This window comes from Solanum stenotomum, chromosome 8, assembly GCF_019186545.1.
Source record: "Solanum stenotomum isolate F172 chromosome 8, ASM1918654v1, whole genome shotgun sequence".
NCBI lineage: Eukaryota > Viridiplantae > Streptophyta > Magnoliopsida > Solanales > Solanaceae > Solanum > Solanum stenotomum.
Window position 1 is genome coordinate 14,781,411 of NC_064289.1, and position 17,648 is coordinate 14,799,058.

General features: G+C 35.1%; 2 protein-coding genes and 1 non-coding gene across 4 annotated transcripts; 1 reads left to right on the plus strand and 2 right to left on the minus strand.

Moving 5' to 3' along the window:
- Positions 1-686: 686 nt before the first annotated feature.
- On the plus strand, positions 687-2,923 carry LOC125874020 (expansin-like B1). Its single transcript, XM_049554826.1, has 4 exons — positions 687-852; positions 1,496-1,605; positions 2,041-2,355; positions 2,527-2,923. Exons 1-4 carry the CDS (start codon positions 732-734, stop codon positions 2,725-2,727), a joined length of 747 nt encoding a protein of 248 aa, XP_049410783.1. The 5' UTR covers positions 687-731; the 3' UTR covers positions 2,728-2,923.
- LOC125875328 (U2 spliceosomal RNA) lies at positions 1,286-1,472 on the minus strand. The gene has a single exon (XR_007447395.1). It is a non-coding gene; the product is annotated as a U2 spliceosomal RNA (small nuclear RNA).
- Positions 2,924-3,471: 548 nt separating the features above from the next.
- On the minus strand, positions 3,472-12,094 carry LOC125872692 (uncharacterized). 2 transcript variants are annotated; one of them, XM_049553452.1, is made up of 3 exons: positions 11,910-12,094; positions 11,715-11,784; positions 3,472-6,802 (listed from the first exon to the last, which is right to left on the minus strand). In XM_049553452.1, the coding sequence occupies exon 3, from the start codon at positions 6,759-6,761 to the stop codon at positions 3,567-3,569; it is 3,195 nt and encodes a 1,064-aa protein (XP_049409409.1). In that variant the 5' UTR covers positions 6,762-6,802; positions 11,715-11,784; positions 11,910-12,094; the 3' UTR covers positions 3,472-3,566. The 2 variants fall into 2 exon arrangements, with proteins under 2 accessions (XP_049409409.1, XP_049409408.1); XM_049553451.1 differs by having other exon boundaries at positions 3,472-6,808.
- Positions 12,095-17,648: the final 5,554 nt, after the last annotated feature.

Below are 17,648 nucleotides of genomic sequence, written 5' to 3' on the forward strand. Positions count from 1 at the left end.
TAATTTTATATAAATATTTAATTATAAATTTAATTATGATCGTATATTAACCTAATATTGTCGTAGGAATACATAAACTTTAACTTATGATCCGCATATGTGAGTAATATATATCATAAGAGTGTTCCCAATGCAACTCAGACAATCGATAATTCGTCCGATGTTTAGAGGTGCATGCGGAAGTCAGTTAATTTCTTTTTATGGTTCCCTAGATTACAACATGTTTAATTATAAGAGGTGACCAAATATATCTATACACATAACTGAAGTCGAGGTTTTATTGTTGAATATTCTACAATTGTACATGTTATTTCTTAGATTCTTTTCTTTGGATGGTTTCCGTAATTCGAGAACTATTAATAGCATGTCATCGTAAGATGACTTGGACCTCCTTATATTTGATCGTTAGGAATGTCGGACAACGATTTTTCTTTACATCTTGATGAAAAATCTGGAAGGAGTAAACATCATATATTTTGGTTCTTTCTAGGTTTAATTATTAGGATGTTCAATGAATGATTAGTGTAATTGTGTGTCATCAAGTTAATTTTGTTACTAACTTTTCTTTCGTTTACATCTGGTTTCCACTTTCCATAGTGGAAGTAGAAATGTGGCAGAAAACGTCAATATTACTATTTAGCGCACACCTATAAATTCATAGAAATTCTTTGTACAATATCACATTCACTACTTTTCTCATTGTAATATATATAATTCTATAAGACAAAAAAATGGTTTTTCTCAAAAACACTTTTCTTTTCATTGTTTTGCTCTTGCCTTCACTATGCTACAGCAATAATTATGTTTCAAGAGTTTCCTATTACAGCACCCCAGATGGCATGGGGACACCAAGTATGCTCTTTTTCACACCTTCCAAAATGTCAAATTTTATTTAAATTTATGTTTTTTTTTTTAATTTTCGCCCGGTGTCCGAAGGCTACATTAGAGCCCGGCCAATTTGGAAGTGACGCTTCCAATAAGATTTTCTTCATACTCAGGACTCAAACTCGAAATCCCTGATTAAAAGTCATTTAAATTTATGTGTCATGATCTCCTAATTTTGTTACATATATAGTTCCCTGCTTTTAACTAAAAAGAATTAGATTACGTTGATCTCAACATATATTAAGTTTTCATGTGACTTCTCACTCCTCCAAGCCAAAACTTTATTTCTAAATATTATCAACTTGATTAATATCATGACTACTTTCGAAACGACTCGTGTAACGTAAAATGAAATAAAAGTGTAGCTAAATTCATGAATATATACTTTTTTTTTGTATACAACGGGTGTGCCAAGCCTGGGCTGTACTAGTGCAATGCCTAAGCAACGCGCAAAGGCCGGATAGCAAGCTACCCTAACGGACATTCTCCTTAAAAAAATGAGTTAATATAGTGCGTTCTGATAGTTTACATATCAAATATTAAACTGATAAGAATATATGACACGTGTAATATCTCATTTTAACATTTAACTGCTTATAATTTAAATCAGGTGGAGCATGTGGCTACGGAGACTATGGCAAAGATGTGAATAGTGGCGATGTTTGCACTGCCTCCAAGCGCCTTTACAAAAATGGAGCTGCCTGTGGAGCTTGCTACCAGGTATTCTAGATCCTTGTTTCTTTCATAAGTTGCACCCAAAGAAAAAGTCATATGTCATCAAGTCAAATGCACTTGAATTTAACTTAAATATATATATTATAGAAGTGTAATTAATTTGTTTACACTAAATATATATATTTGTAGGGTATGTGAACAAAGTTTCATATTGATAGCTGAAAAAATTGAAAAACTACATATAACTGTAGGATCTTTTAATGGTGTGGACCTTTTGAGGAAAACTGTGCAGACTTAGACCCAAAATGGATAATATCACACCATGTTAAGACTTAAGAGTATCTTTTTTATTTAACCCAACATAACTTTTATAAAACTTAAAATAAAACATATTATCTGATAGTGTAAAAACTCATTACACCTTTAATGAAAATTAGTTAAAGTAGTCAAAATACTGATTAACAAAAGTAAAATTTACAGGTAAGGTGCAAGGACAAGGATTTGTGCAGTGATGAGGGCACAAAAGTAGTTGTGACTGATAATGGAGAAGGGCATGGAACAGACTTCATTCTAAGCTCCCGTGGCTATGCTAAAATGGCAAAGCAGCCTAATATGGCTCAGCACTTGTTTGCTAAAGGAGTGGTTGAAGTAGAATATCGTAGAGTTTCTTGCAAATATGGTGGAGGAAATCTCATGGTTAAAGTCCAAGAACATAGCAAGCACCCTAACTACCTTGCTATTCTTGTTATGAACCAAGGTGGTGCCACTGACATTCTCTCTGTCGAAGTCTTCGAGGTTCGTCTAAAAATACCCGAAGAAGTTAAATGAATTCAACATCTACTAAATACATTACATTGTTCAATCATAATTCATAAACTAAAAATTCTAACGTCGCCTACTTCAAATATTTTGTGATGTTGGAAGCCTATCTTGGCAAACATGATTTACCACTATATGTTGATGCAGGAGGAAACAAAAGAATGGATATCAATGAGGAGAGCTTATGGAGCTGTATTCGACCTATCGAACCCACCAAGTGGTGAACTTAAAGTGAGGTTCCTCACAAGTGCTGGTGCTGAAACCAAATGGGTGGAGTCTGATAAGGCTGTAATCCCTGCTGAATGGAAAGCTGGGATCACTATTGAGACAGACATTCAGCTCTCTTAGACAAAAATATTATAAAATATAAACATATATATATCTATATCTACCTTCTAATGAATTATTATTGCTACTTGGTGATGCATCAGCTATCAGTTTACAGAATAAATTTTAAATTAGTTGTGTATTAGACATCACCTCGTGTACTTGGTTCTCCAATGTATTGCTATAATAAATTTCTTCACTGCTGTTTTGTTGAGTTATCATGGCTCTCTAGTAATTGTATACAACAGCAACATACCAGTGTAATCACAATGAGATCTGGAGAGGGTAGAGAGTACGCAGACCTTACCCCAGCCTCGTTATGAGATAGAGAGGTTGTTTCCAATAGACCCTCCGTGTAAATAAAACATTTCAAAGCAGTTTGAAAAAGTGAAAACGAAAAATGAAAGCAGTAACAACAACAAAATGGAGAGCACGGATTGATTCAATAAGTATGGTGCTTGCCTTTGATATCTGCTTGAGTATACCGTCTTTCAATAAGACGACACATTTAGCAACACAAATTGTATGTCAACACAGGCAACAAGTAACCTAATAGAAATGCAAAATCATAGTCTTGATTAAGGAAGCTTATGAGCCTCCCTTAACAAACTTCTCTTTCCCTGCAAAATCTGTATGCACATTACCCACAATGTAGCCGACTTTCCTTGCAATAGGGAAAGAAGAGATGGATACAAACACTAATGCATCCAGATCCATGTATGAGAAGGGAAAACATACAGTACATATTAATCCGATCAGATGAAGACATAAAAGTAAGGAGGATGAATAAATTGCAGTGAAAATTCTTACATCAAATGAGCAATTTTCCACCTCAACTTGAAAGAAAGCTTTACAAACCCCTAGTACATCCTACCACTACACTCTGAAGATCCACAAAAGCATTTCTTCACCTTGATATTGCCCTTGGAGTCATGTACCTGATCCACGGAATAATTGTAATGATAACTGAGCTCCGCCAAAGGAGGAATGTTATCTGCTGCAAAAAGCATGATATGAGGCATTTTCTTATCTTCATGATCATAAAGAACGCTTTGTGCATACAAATTAGGTGAGCAACTATGATTGATGAATCGCCCGATATTTCCATACTGAGCTGCATCAATTGTATAACCCTCTTCTACTACCTCACTTAATTCTGCTTGCCTGGAAGAGTTCACAGAACAATCACTATAGTTCTGCCCAATATCAAAAAGGTACTCATCACTGCCAATTCTTTGTTCAGCTTCCTTGTCTTCAAGAAGTTCTCCTACATACTCACATATAAAGGTTCCTGAAGGAATAGATGTTAGAGCTCTCACACCCCAGCCCCTTGAATTTGTCTTAAAGATCTCAAGTGGAACTTTAATACCATGTTGGCTGACTCTATTGTAGCAAGAAGGGGGACATTTACAATGAGGACCACATTCATATACCAGAGGCTTCACTTCAACAATAGCCCCATTACGGTTATATGGGATCTCGCCTCCATTTTTAACTGCACATGAGCACTTCTTGGAATCAGAACATCTCCCAACACAATCACAACCTTTGAAAGGAGAAGGCTGGAACCAGTCAGGATATATAATCTTCTTGATGTAATTGAATGGTGGAGGTTTCTCACCATCAATTGTATTCACAGCACTTATCGCGAATGTCTCCTTTCCATCTGTAATGTCGTGGACACAAACACCATGGCGCACTTTGGACTTTTTCGATGACTTTACTTCTTTCCAAGCAAGCTCTGGTTGCCCAGGAACTCTCACCAACTTAAACATAAAAACCATCTTACCCTTTGTCCCTTGTTCTGTCCAATAATTCTCAACAGTGTACAACCCATCATAAACATATGTTGTCACTAACTTACCTTTACCATCCATGGAGTCGGAGATCTTGGTCTCCTTAGAGCCACGGATCACCCGAACAGGATTCTTTACTGATATACTATTCTTCAAAGCTAAATTACCTCTTTCCAGTTTCTGATCCTCAGGGGTTTTCGACTTACCCACCACATTTCCACCTTGCCCAGAATAAATCAACACATCAGCATCTTCCAGACCGTCATCATAGACCCCTGAAGAAACAATACTAATCGCGATCAGAATACCTCCTTGCTTCATGTAATCTATACCAGCTTGATACAGGCGATGAACCCCCACAATAGCAAGTTCCACCCTGTATTGGAACTCATCCCCTACTTCAACTCCGGGAACTTCTCCCAGTATGTGCTGACCTGTGTTAACTTCTTTTCCTTTTTCTTTGATGATTTTTGCTGCATGAAGATCAATTCTGTTTGGCCCCTGCTTCGATTTTGCTTCTTCGGGTTTTGACTTTGATTCTTCACCTTGCAAAAGCTTTCTACAAATACCCTGAAACAGACGAAGAGTCTCTCTAACTTTAGTACGGGCATCACCATGACTGGAACTGTTTGGACCAAAAGGTGGTAGGGTCACATCAAAATCACATTGTCCTCGTCGAACGGGAGAATCTTCATGTACAGCTTCTCTATTCAAACTGCAAGCTCCATCATTGCTGGTAGCCCATAAACCAGATCCTTCGTCGTTGAACACAACTAATGCACTTGAAAGTCCATCAGTAGCTTCACCAACAGCAGCTAATTTTTTCTTACCTCTAGGATTACTTTTTCTGGTAACAGCTTTGGCCTTCTTGCGCCCAGACAAATCATCCTTCTCAACTTGGTTTCCAAAATCTAAACTAGTTCGCTCTCCCTGCATCCATGGACAGTATGGCTTGGCCATCAGACCTTGCACAATTGGCTTAACTATTTCATGCCCAGAACCAAGAGCATTGACTGCAGTCTTTGTCAAATGACTTTCGACCTGTGAGACAACAATTTCATTTCCACTCACAGGGTTGTCCAAACTCTTTTGCTTCCCTTGTTTCTGTGTACAATATGGCTTAGCACCTTTTGTAATCGGCTTTTCATTTCCAGAACCAAGAGCACTACTTGCAGTAGTTAACTTTTCCCTTTCGTTCTCTGAATAAACCAGTGTCTCCTTCCCTACAACTCCTGCATCACCCTCTTTTTTCGTCATTATCTCAGGCATAACCACAGTTCTTTCCACCCGACTTCTTCCACCATAATCACATTGGACGCCTTCCTGTTCTTCAGTCCGGACCATTGTGATTTGTTCCAACTGCCTATCTTTTGGACTAGAAACGTCCCTCTCTTTCAGAGAATCAGCATCCTCACTTCCAATCAACTTCTTTGGCAATGCCCCAGTGTCTGTAACATCTCTCAATGTCTCAATTACTTCATTATTTGTAGCTCCCTTTCCGAACCCAGCCACATCCTTGCTTTCTTCAGTAACACCAAAACATTTCTGCTCAGTTGGCTTAGGAGCATTTGTTCCACAAAATGAAGGGAAGTCTCGAACAGCAGATACTCTTCTTTTGCGGTACTTATTCTTTGGCGAGGAGGTATGTTCCATAACACTGATTAGCTGTGGTGGAGAGAACATTTTGACTTCACCAACAGTTGCCTTGTGCCCACCACCAACATTTTCAACCAAAGGTACACCCTGCTCATCAACTTCCTTCACTGAAGTGTCATACTGAATGTCTTCCGTTCCCTTGGAAAGCTGCATCTCACTAGTTTTGAGATCTTTCGGCAACTCAACTCCTATCGATTTTTCATCACTTATTTTTTCTCCCACCCCATTTGCTATTGCACTCATGTTTGTCGCTACCACTTCCCCTGCTAACCTATCCACTTTTTCTTGATCTTTCAAGTTAATTAGACAGTTCACAACCTCAACAGACTGTGATTTGATCTCAATGTTAGTCTCTTTAACACCATTGACCAATATAACGTTAGCCATGTCTTCAATTTTGGTGGACACTACAGCATTTTGCTCATGATTCAAATCAACTTTCGGAGAAGTTCTACCACACCCTGGAGGGAAATCTCGCACTGCTGAGACTTTTCGAGTTTTATATTTTGGCATAATGCCCAAATATGAGGAGTGGCAACCATTTTCCAACTGCCGCTTCTTCACGCTCTTATTGGATAACCCATCATTTGACACTGATGCCATCTTTGACCAACTAAGGAGAAATCCTCTTGGCCGTCAGAATCCTGAAACTGAAAAGACGACATTTGCTTTAGCAGAGATAAATCACAAAGGAGATGAAACACTTTCAAACATATCTATTTCCCCTTTGGCCTAAAAGATCAGTATTTAGTACGACAGAAATCATTCTGCAAAAGAAGTCATTTTCTAGTGTTTGCAACAGCAACAATTAGGCGTCAATCCCAAGCAACTTGGCTATATGAATCATCACCATCCATATTGTTCAATTTATGTCCATCTCAGTCCAATATTATGAAAATTTAATCATTAGCACTAGAGGTTGTCTACAATTTCTACTAGAGTATAAATCTCTAACAAGACTAGAACTCCTAGCAAATATTGGAACTAAAGTAAATGTACTGACATGACCAAAATATAATCTCATCTAAATCTTTTTTTTCACCTAGAGTAAGCTTCTAACATGACCAAAACTTTATCTCAACTAATTTGGGGGGAGGGGCTGACATGGTTAAAAGTCTCAGCTAATTGATCACATGTACAAATCTCTGTCTTCCATTGTGCCATTTATTTGCTAGATCCGCATGGATTTCAAGAGATTGTAGGTCTTGCGAGACAACTTCTACGTGATTTTAGATCTACCTTCTCTTCCACTATCCTTTACTCATCATGGCAATATACCTATGAATAGGTGCATCTAGAGGTTGATGTAGGCCATGACCAAACCATATCAAGTTACCTTCTCTCATTTTATACTCTGTTTGTGCTACTTGCACGTTTTGTTGAATGTGGTCATTTTCCATCTTGTCTAATGACTGCACATCCATCTTCGCATTTGCATTTTTGCAAGCATTCATCTCTTAGATGTGGTGCACTTTAAAGGCCCGCCCTTCATTCATTTTCTGACGTTTGGTCATTGGAAAATCTTTTCCAATGAAACATTTCCTATCAAAGGGGAATGACCTCCTTCACTTATCATTTTCCTTTACATCTACCCAAACTCTTACTTCATATCACTTGCTCCAAACAATTCCAATTAAAATATTGGAAAAGTTTATGCTTGTGTTTACAAGTGCTCATTATGTAAATAAGTTAATCACTCAAAAGATATCACCTCCTTTAGCTATTACACATTAGCCTTAATGAGTCATAACACTAATGCCTGTTTCAATTGATGTTGAAGTGTATAATTAAAGGAAGTGACATATTGTATGTTGTGACTACTTAATGTACATTTAAGAATACATGCAAAAAAAAAAACAATCAAAAGTTTGAGCCAGAAGTGTAGTAGGACCAGTTTGTCATATGTTCAAGTATCTAAATAAAAGTTGTTGGCAAGTTTAAGGGGGTTATTGATGTATTCATCTGGAAAAAAAATGTTACAAGATTGAGCAATAAGAACCTGGGAGTCAAGACTCTACGACAAGACTAAAAAAAGAACCAAGAACAAGTTGCAATAAATTCATATCCACAAACAGGTATTGGTGGAGGACTTAGGCAGGGTGACCCTCTATCGCCTTATGTATTTGTGTTATGCATGGAAAGATTGTTGAATATGATAATTGCAAGAAATATAGATAAGGATTGGATTGGTATTAATATTTCTAAGGGTGGACCTAACATTACCCACACATTTTTTTTAGCAAGGTAAAGTTATATTCCTCAGCATACCTGGGTATGCTGTCAACCATCAAAAAAATTACAGTGCAAGTAATCATAATTACAGAGAGCCTAAGAAGTCCACTAGCTGTTCTACCTCATCTATACCCTCTTCTTTAGACCAAATATATAAAGTATTAATGCAGTTTTCTTTTACTTTCCTGCATTGGATTAGTAATATTCTCAAAACATTACCCACTTATTCTTCATCGATGACCTTATGTTTCTTCTGGGGCCTCTGAGAAAGCATGCGATATAATCAAAGAGACAGTTCATGAATTTTGTGTTATGTCTTGTCATTCCATTAATTTCTCTAAATCTAAATTATGGATGTGTTCGATATGAAAGAAAATGTTTTCCATGAAAGATGTTTTCTTGGAAAATGTTTTTAGGGAAATAAGAAGAATTCTTTCTTATTTTCTTGTGTTCGGTCTGTAAGCGAAAAACATAATCTCGAAAACATTTATATAAGATCTAGACAAATACTGTGGTAGGTGGGGTTGGGGTGTGTGCGTGTGTAGTGGCGGTGGAGGCTACAAGAGTGTGGGTAAAGATGAGGTGTATTGGAGGGTGGGGAGGACACAATCGATGTGGAATGCCACTTGTGAAACTTGTTTTCTCTACTTTCTTTGAGAAAGATTTTTTTTTTTTTTGAGAAAGTTGTTTTCTCTACTTTCACTAGCATTTCCTCATTTTCAAGGAACTTGTTTTCCTAGAGAATGATTTTAAATTTTTTGACCAACCGAACATGAAAAAATTGAAAATCCTTCATACCGAACACACCTTATGAAATTTTGCAATGCTTGTGAAATTTCGATTTGAAGTGGCAATGAACTCAAATGATCAGCTAACTAATGTGGATCAAGAGTAAGTATGTTCAAGATCAATCTATATCCAACTGGTTACCTAAGCAAACTGTATCCTATTTCTGGTACTATCAAAGCCAAGGATGTGTTGCTTGAGGGCGTCAAATGGAATTCGGGTCATAGAAATTTGGTCAATTTTTGGCTTGATTGGTGATGTGGTCATGGATATTTGTAACATGTGTAAATAAGTCCAGTTATTAGGACATATGCACCTATATGGCAGGTGAAAGCATACAAGTGGTAATATATATGGATTAGTCATTTTATTTCAATGAGGGTGCTCGTCAAAGTTAATGTTGATGCCAACCAACTTGATATATCTGTTAAAGTTAAAAGTCTCTGATGTGTTGTTAGATGGAGAATGGAATATCTCTTCTCTATATTATTTCCTTAACCTATCTAACATAAACACCATTTCATCTCTCTTCATTTCTGACCATGTTATCTTTGCAAGTAAGGTAACTTGGATTGGAATAAGTTATGGAAAATTTACTATCACCTGAAGTGTTACACTTATATTCATTGTGGCATATATGAAAAGAAAGAAAAAGAAATTTGATTGAAAAGAAATGTCTACCTAATGATCTATGCAAACATATTAGAGATTACGGTGGGAAAATTGTTAAAGTATTTCCTCGACAAACTTGTATATCTAAAGAAGTTAAACTGATCGCTTGGTCTCCTCCTTGTTTAGGAAAAACTACATTGAATATTGACGGAAGTGTGAAGATCCACCAAAGTGGAGATGCTGCTTTTGGAAGACTATTTATACATAATCGAGGAAAGTGAATATTGGGATATTCAGAAGTAAGACGTGACCTATCTCAAACCTCACCACAGGACTATGGAGCATCAAACAAGGGCTACACTTAGCAAACGCGATGGGATATAAAAAGTAAGAAGTGGAAACAAATTTCCCAATGAAGACGACATACAGAGTAATCCTCTGAAAGCTATTATTGAAGATTGCAAATATCTACTGAAAGTCAACAAGGCAATTATTATCCACATCAAGAGAGAAGTAAATTATTGTACAGATTTTCTTGGCAAACCAAGGTCACAGACATGAAGCAAATTTGCTGTTATGGGAAGATGAGCTCAAGCAAATGGAGTTCTTGCTCCTAGCAGATTTAAACAGTGTAGCTTTTGAAAAAAAGAAAAACTGTGTAGCTTTTGAAAGACATAAGTCTCATTTGTTTGCACTTAATGGAGGTCTGAATCTGAATGAGTCAAACCATAGGCCATTAATTGCATCTGAATGGCTCAAACCATAGGCCATTAAGTGCATTTGTTTATATTAAGATTTAAGCACTTATTTGGTTTGAATAGATCTTAATCATTAAGATCTTGAACAAAGTATTAATATCATGAAGAAATATTTTTGTTTGAATAATTTTCACCATCACTCTATCCACAATCACCGGTCACAACACTAACCATCTTTGTCGTTACAACCACTACCACAATTATAGTCGTGAACCACTGGCCATCACAACCACGACTAGCAACCACCACCGGCCATCACAACCACGACTAGCAACCACCACCATTGCTGACCACTACTATAAGTCATTACCACACCTACGACCTCCATCATTATAATTACACTCATTGCCACCACCATCACGGCCACCTCCACCACTACTACCACCATGGTGGTTAATCCTTATTACCAACCACCTCCACCATCGTCAACTTCCGCCAACACATCATCAACCATCAAACATTCTTCCGCCACCACCATCAACACTACTAACTACTAACATCAATCAACTTCACCATCACAACCACCACCACCATTATCAACAACCACCATCATGTCAATCACTACAACAATAATTACCTCTACCATCACGTCGGTCACTACAACACTAATTACCTCCACCATCACGTCGGTCACTACAACACTAATAACCTCCACCATCACAATTATTACCACCATCATTACTAGTCTTTAGCGCCAATACCATCTCCACCATCTTTAGAGAATATAAATATTGTTTCATTTTTAATCAAATAATGATTTCATTTTATTAATTTTTAATTATTATTTTATAATATTTACTTGCCTTTTATTTTTTATTAAATTGTAAATTTATTATGTTTATAAACAAATAAATTAGGCATATTCAAATGTTGAAAAACAAACAATCTTAATCACTAGTGTTCAGATCTAAAAACAAAATCTTAATCATTCAGGTATGCATAGATATGCATTCATATTCATATTCAGACATCTTAATCTTAATCAAAACAAATGTGGCCTACATTTCTACCCTTGCACCAAAAAAATACACAAGGGTAAAAAGGGAAATGAAAACAAAATCGATCATATCAAAAGAAATAAAACTACACTTAGTACAGGATAAAAATTGCAGATAAAGGTTTGCATGCTAGAGATTTATAAAACAGGAAGTTCTGAAACAAATCATACCAATTTTAAGGATGAACTTCAAACTTGCCCTTCAGATAACTTTAGTTATAAAGTTAAAGTCCTAGTTATTCTGCCAAAAAAATAATCGGAAACTGATTATGATCTCAAATTGAAGAAAATTAAAAATTTCACATAAACATGCTAGATTCAATCATTGAATGATGAAAAAAAAAACAGAGGAAGAAGGAAGCTTACAGTAATGGATTTGTAGAGCCAGAAATGAAATTCAAATTTGAAGGGCTTCTGATTAACAATGAATTTGAAAGTGGGTTTGCATGGCGGAAGCAAGAAATTAGGGATAAATGGATGGAAATGGTCTGCTTACCTGGTCTCTGTAACGGTTTGGTTTTCTTAGTTTGTCTGGGCGAAAGACTGAGATATTGAGAATAAATAGGGGCACTTTATATTTGCAATTCAATCCTCCAGTTTTTGTTGTAATGTTCTTTCTTTTTGCAAAAAGGGCCAATTAAATTGCACTAAACACTCCTTCCTACATTGTAAAATTGCCAATATGGGTCGATCTAATCTAACCAAGAGCCTTGAATTTTGACAAATTGAGATTGGTGGGTTTGCTATGTGAACGAACCTTTAAAGGAAAAAAAAATTCATAAGATATGATATTAGCTTTTGAAATTTGATGAGTTGAGATTGGTTGATTAACTATTTGGATGGATCTTTAAAGGAAAAAAATCATAAGACATGATATTAGTGTTTGAAATTTTACCGGTTGAGATTGATTGGTTTGCTACTTGAATGGACCTTTAAAGGGAAAAGAATTATAAGACGCGGGAAATTTAAAAAAATTCCAAAATATAGTAGAGCTTTCTTTGAAAGCGTAGCATATACATTGGATGTGTGTGCCTATAATATTAATGTGTTTAACATTGAATGTTCCCACATTGTGGAGGTTGGAAAGGTGAGGTGTACGCATATCTATTTCTATCTTGTATGAAATAGAAATGTTGTTTTTAATAGATCCTCAACTCAAGAAAAATGTTTCGAAAATAAACGAATTTGACAAATACAAAAGTAAAAATTATGATAAAATAATTATAAAAAGAGAAAAGTACTGACAACAGAAATCATAAGGGTAACCTAAGTAAACGAAATAATATTGTTATATAATTTGAAGAATAAGATAGTAATATAAAATAACCATTTGACTACATACTAATTTGCTACTAGATTCTTGACCTACATACTTTCCAATATCTCTTAGGATGAGCTGAAGATGGATCATGTCATGTCAAATCACCTGAATCCAATTATTTTCCAGTCTATCTCTTCATTGGAGTATCTGTACTCTCCATCTTTACATACCTAAGTTATCTCAACCTCGTTCACATCTTGTTCACCATTGAGGTCGCTCCCACCTTACCCTGTTGAGCATTATTTCTAATTTTATCTCTCCTAGTGTGTCCAAACGTCCATCTATGCATTCTCATCTCCAACACTCATTTTTTGAAGTGTGAAATCTTGATTAGCCAACACTCTGCTTAATACAATATAGTTGGTCTACAGTCACTCTATAAAAAAATTATTTAAATCTCGGTGGTACCTTTTTATCACATAATACACTGAATGTGAGCTTCTATTTTATCCATCCCACTTCAATATAATGTGTGGCATTCCTATTGATTTTTTATTTCTTGAAATTATTGACCCAAAATACTTAGGGGTCGTTTGGTGTGAGGGATAATACCATATAGTCCCGGGATTAAATTATAGTACCGCTTATTTTGTTGTTTGGTTGGCAAGTTCGGGATAACTTATCCCGGGATTAATAATTAGTACCGGGATAAGTTATCCCTCTCTTTGGGTGGTATAGTAATCCCGGGATAACTTATCCCGGAATAAAATAGGTAAATGACAAAAATGTCTCTTTCAACCCTTTTGTTATATCACTTTTTACATTAATGAAGGGCATTTTTGTAAACAAATAAATTGTTCTTAAAATTTATTATTTTGAATACAACAAACCAAACACTCAATAAAAAATAATCCCAACACAACTTATCCAATCATAACTAATCCCAATATAACTTATCCCAACATTACTTATCCCATCATAACTCATTTTCAAACCAAACGACCCCTTAAAGTTTCCTCTCATAGAAATGACCTATGTGCCAATTATTACTTCTGCATACATCTTTAAACTTGCACTTTATGTATTTAGTCTTAGTCCAATTCAATCTAAAACCTTTTAACTCTAGAGTTTGTGTTCAAACCTTCAATCTATTGCTAACTCCATTTTACGTATCTCCAATTAATACTGTACCATGTAAAAGTAATATATCTGATAACTCTACTTAAATATTACATGTTAGTTTATTCATCACCCAAATAAATAAGAATAGGCTAAGAATTGATCTTTGATACACTATACACAATATATATGTGCATACAGAATTGTGCCAACAATTTTGAAATATGTATATCAATGTATAGTTCTTATAAAATGTAAAATATTAGTATTATATTTTATAATGGATAGAGCTTAAAATGCCCTTCAATTATTTGAATTAGTACAAAATTATCCTTTGTCCATCTTTCTGCCCCCAAGTACCCCTGACGTCAATATTTTGACTAAAAAATACCCTTAATTCTAACGGCCCACGCTCATAAGGTCGATGAGAAGGCAATATTATATCAAATTCCATGGTTTAATGATATTTTAGATCCTCATCCGTTAAAACAATTTGAAATTACTTAATATATAGGCTCATATGATTGACCTAATTTTGGGTTCCATAGTAAAAATCACATCCCCTTCACTCTCTCTCTCTTTCACTTTTTTTCTCCTTGGATCCATTTTAAATTTTAATTTCTTAACTTAACTACATAATCACTACCATATATACTATATTTACCTCTAATTTAAAACAATTACACATACTATCACTTTTAATAGTTATACCATATATATTTTTTTAAAATTAATCAGATACACAAATCTCTTAAATATGGTATTAAATAATTATCTTAAATTTAAACTCCTTAATTAATGTTGTTAATAAGTTAAAAAAAAATCTACTCACATCTACCGCTTCCCCCACTCCCTACGTCCAACAACCCTCTTTCTCGTTCATCTTCTCCCTCTTTCTTCCTTCATCCTCTCAATACATGTTCACATGTTCAAATCAGCATTATACATACAGATAAATTAATTCTACATTACCTATCCTGGTGTGTAATTATTTAAAATTTATTAAATATAAATTTAAAAAATGATTCGGATTATATTAAAGAGCAACTTTCACATATAGCAAACATAAAAATCATATTTGAATGTTATAGCTATAGTTTGCATAATTGCGTTCCATAGCAAATTTTATGTTTGCTATGGAGCTTTTGATTTGTATAATTCGCTACAAACATCCAATTTTATACAAATTGTTCAGTTTTGTATAAATTCATTTATACATTGCAATTTGTATAATAAGATTTGTATTTGTACAATTACAAGTGTATAGGACGAAAATATATGTATTTGTATATACACTTTTCTCTCGCTTTATACAAACACAAATGCATTTATATATTTTATACTGAAATGTATAAAATGGCTAATTGTATACCAAAAATGGTTAATTATATATCGAATCAGATGGCAAAAAAAGAAGATGTTTGCTGCGAATTACAATTAAAATAAACTATGGCTATAACATTTAATTTGAATTAATAGTTTGTTATTTCATACAATTTTTCCTATATTAAATTCATAAATATAATAGTCCAAATAAATATTATGGATTAATATAAATTGGTTAATTATTTAAGTCCAATAAATAAGTATTTCATCAAAGTCCAAATTAAGTGATTTGAGCTACAATAGATGAGCCCAGTTTGCTAAGCCCAATTTCATCTTATCCTAGAGGCCCATTTTTTGTGTCACGTGGTAAATGATGTGGCATGTCAAGTCAAACGGGAAGCCAATAGGATCATGACATGTGTCAAAATGACAAGCCCGCTCCATAAATCTCATATGTCATGTAACTTAAATTTGATTGGCCGAAGGAAATCTTGTTCCAATCACAACTCTTCTACTCTAAAACTATAAATAAGAGTCCTCATAATTCAAAATAGGGACCGAAAATTCTTAACAAGAAACTGGAGAAAGCTCGTCGTACAAACGCCATAGAATTCTCTATAAGCTACAAGTTTAAGAATTCAAGCATTAAAGTTCAAGTACGATCCAGATCAAGACCATCGAATTCAAGAACAAGCTTGAAGCCCTTGAATTCAAGTAAAAGTCAAGATCAAGATAAAGTTCAAGTTCTAGTTCATCGAAGATTCAAGAACAAGCTTTAAAGCCCTTGAATCCAAGATCAAGTTTAAAACAAATTCAAGATCAAGCTCAAGAGCTCTTGAATTTATATTTGAAAAGGCGAATTAAGGGAAATCATAGAGATTGTAACACTCGCACTTTGAAATAATAAATATGATTGTCGCGATATTTTTCTGTTCTTGATTATTGTTTTCTCGCCGTGAATTTTACTGTCTACATGGTGATAATTATTATCCTGAAATTATTATTTTTATTCTAGGATAACTTATCGTGGGATAAATTATCCCACACTTTGTAACCAAATAAAAAATTGAGGGGGTACTAAAAACTTATCTCGAAATTATTATTTTTATCTTTCACACCAAACGATCCGTAATAGATAAATTAATTCTAAAATTTTGTTTTGTTTTATTTTCTAGCTTTACATGTAATATTTGTAAACGTTGCACATAACATGTAACTTAATAATCAATAAGTTAATAGTTACCTAACTCGATCGATTCAAAATGATAGTTAAGCTGGGGCCTAGCACTTGCTTATTTAAAAAAAAGTTAGTGTACATGTTCTCATAAATCAAACGAGCAAGATCACTCGTAAGAAATAATCGTAAAGACGTAAATATCATTTATGTTGAACTAATTGAATTTATCCATAAATTTTATTTAGATATTTGATTTACAATTTTTTTCAGCTGATCATCTAAACAGATTATAAATTATTTTTATTAGATACTTTCGATTCAAATATTTAAATTTTTTCGCAGATTCTCAAGAAAAAATGTTTTTTTTTTTTAATTCCGTGAGGCATGTTGTAAATATTATATCCGACGTGGTTTTGATTATCCAGAACCGGTGACCGTTAATGTCACAGGCGGTAGGCGGGAATATTTTTATGCTTACAACAAACCCCTCGAAATTAAGTTAGTTACTCAAAACTAACACTCCATTTCGCTCCGACGAAACACACTCGCACACACCTTGAAATAGCGGAAATGGACGAACCCGACGGCCCGTTCGCCGGGATTATCAGGAACTGTGTCGATGCTGCCGATGAAGAGGAGCTTCGTAACTGTCCGTTCACTGTGGAATTCGAGAACTTTCCTGAATCCTTCACCGCACAGTCGTCATCACTGGTCCCGTCAAAACAATTCGGAATTATCATGTTATCACTTCAAGTTGCCGACTCAATTGACCAAAATTCCACCCGTAAAAATGAAGGATTTCAAACTCCTCCAGAGCACCACAATTCTCAAACCTGTATCTCCGGATCCGATGATCAGAGACCTAATACGGTTACAGCCGTGGATTTACCGGCTAATGTTTCCGCTGTCGAATACACTGCGGTAGATTACGGTGATGGTACGGAGGTTCAGGTTAGGGTTGATTTGGGGAAGGATAAGGACAATCTAGGGTTTTCAAAACCCCAAGAAATTACAGTAAATAGGTGTCATGGAGGTGACGGATCGGAAAGAATTGACGAAGTTGAGTATTCAGAGGATGATATTGATGAACCGTTAAGGAAGAGAATTAGGATTTGTGAGAAGAACTTGGGTGGTATGCAGAGTTCAATTCCACAAATCGTGGTTGATATAGACGCTGAAATCACAGATTTACAAGTTGAAGAAATTGTGCGAAATGAGGTAG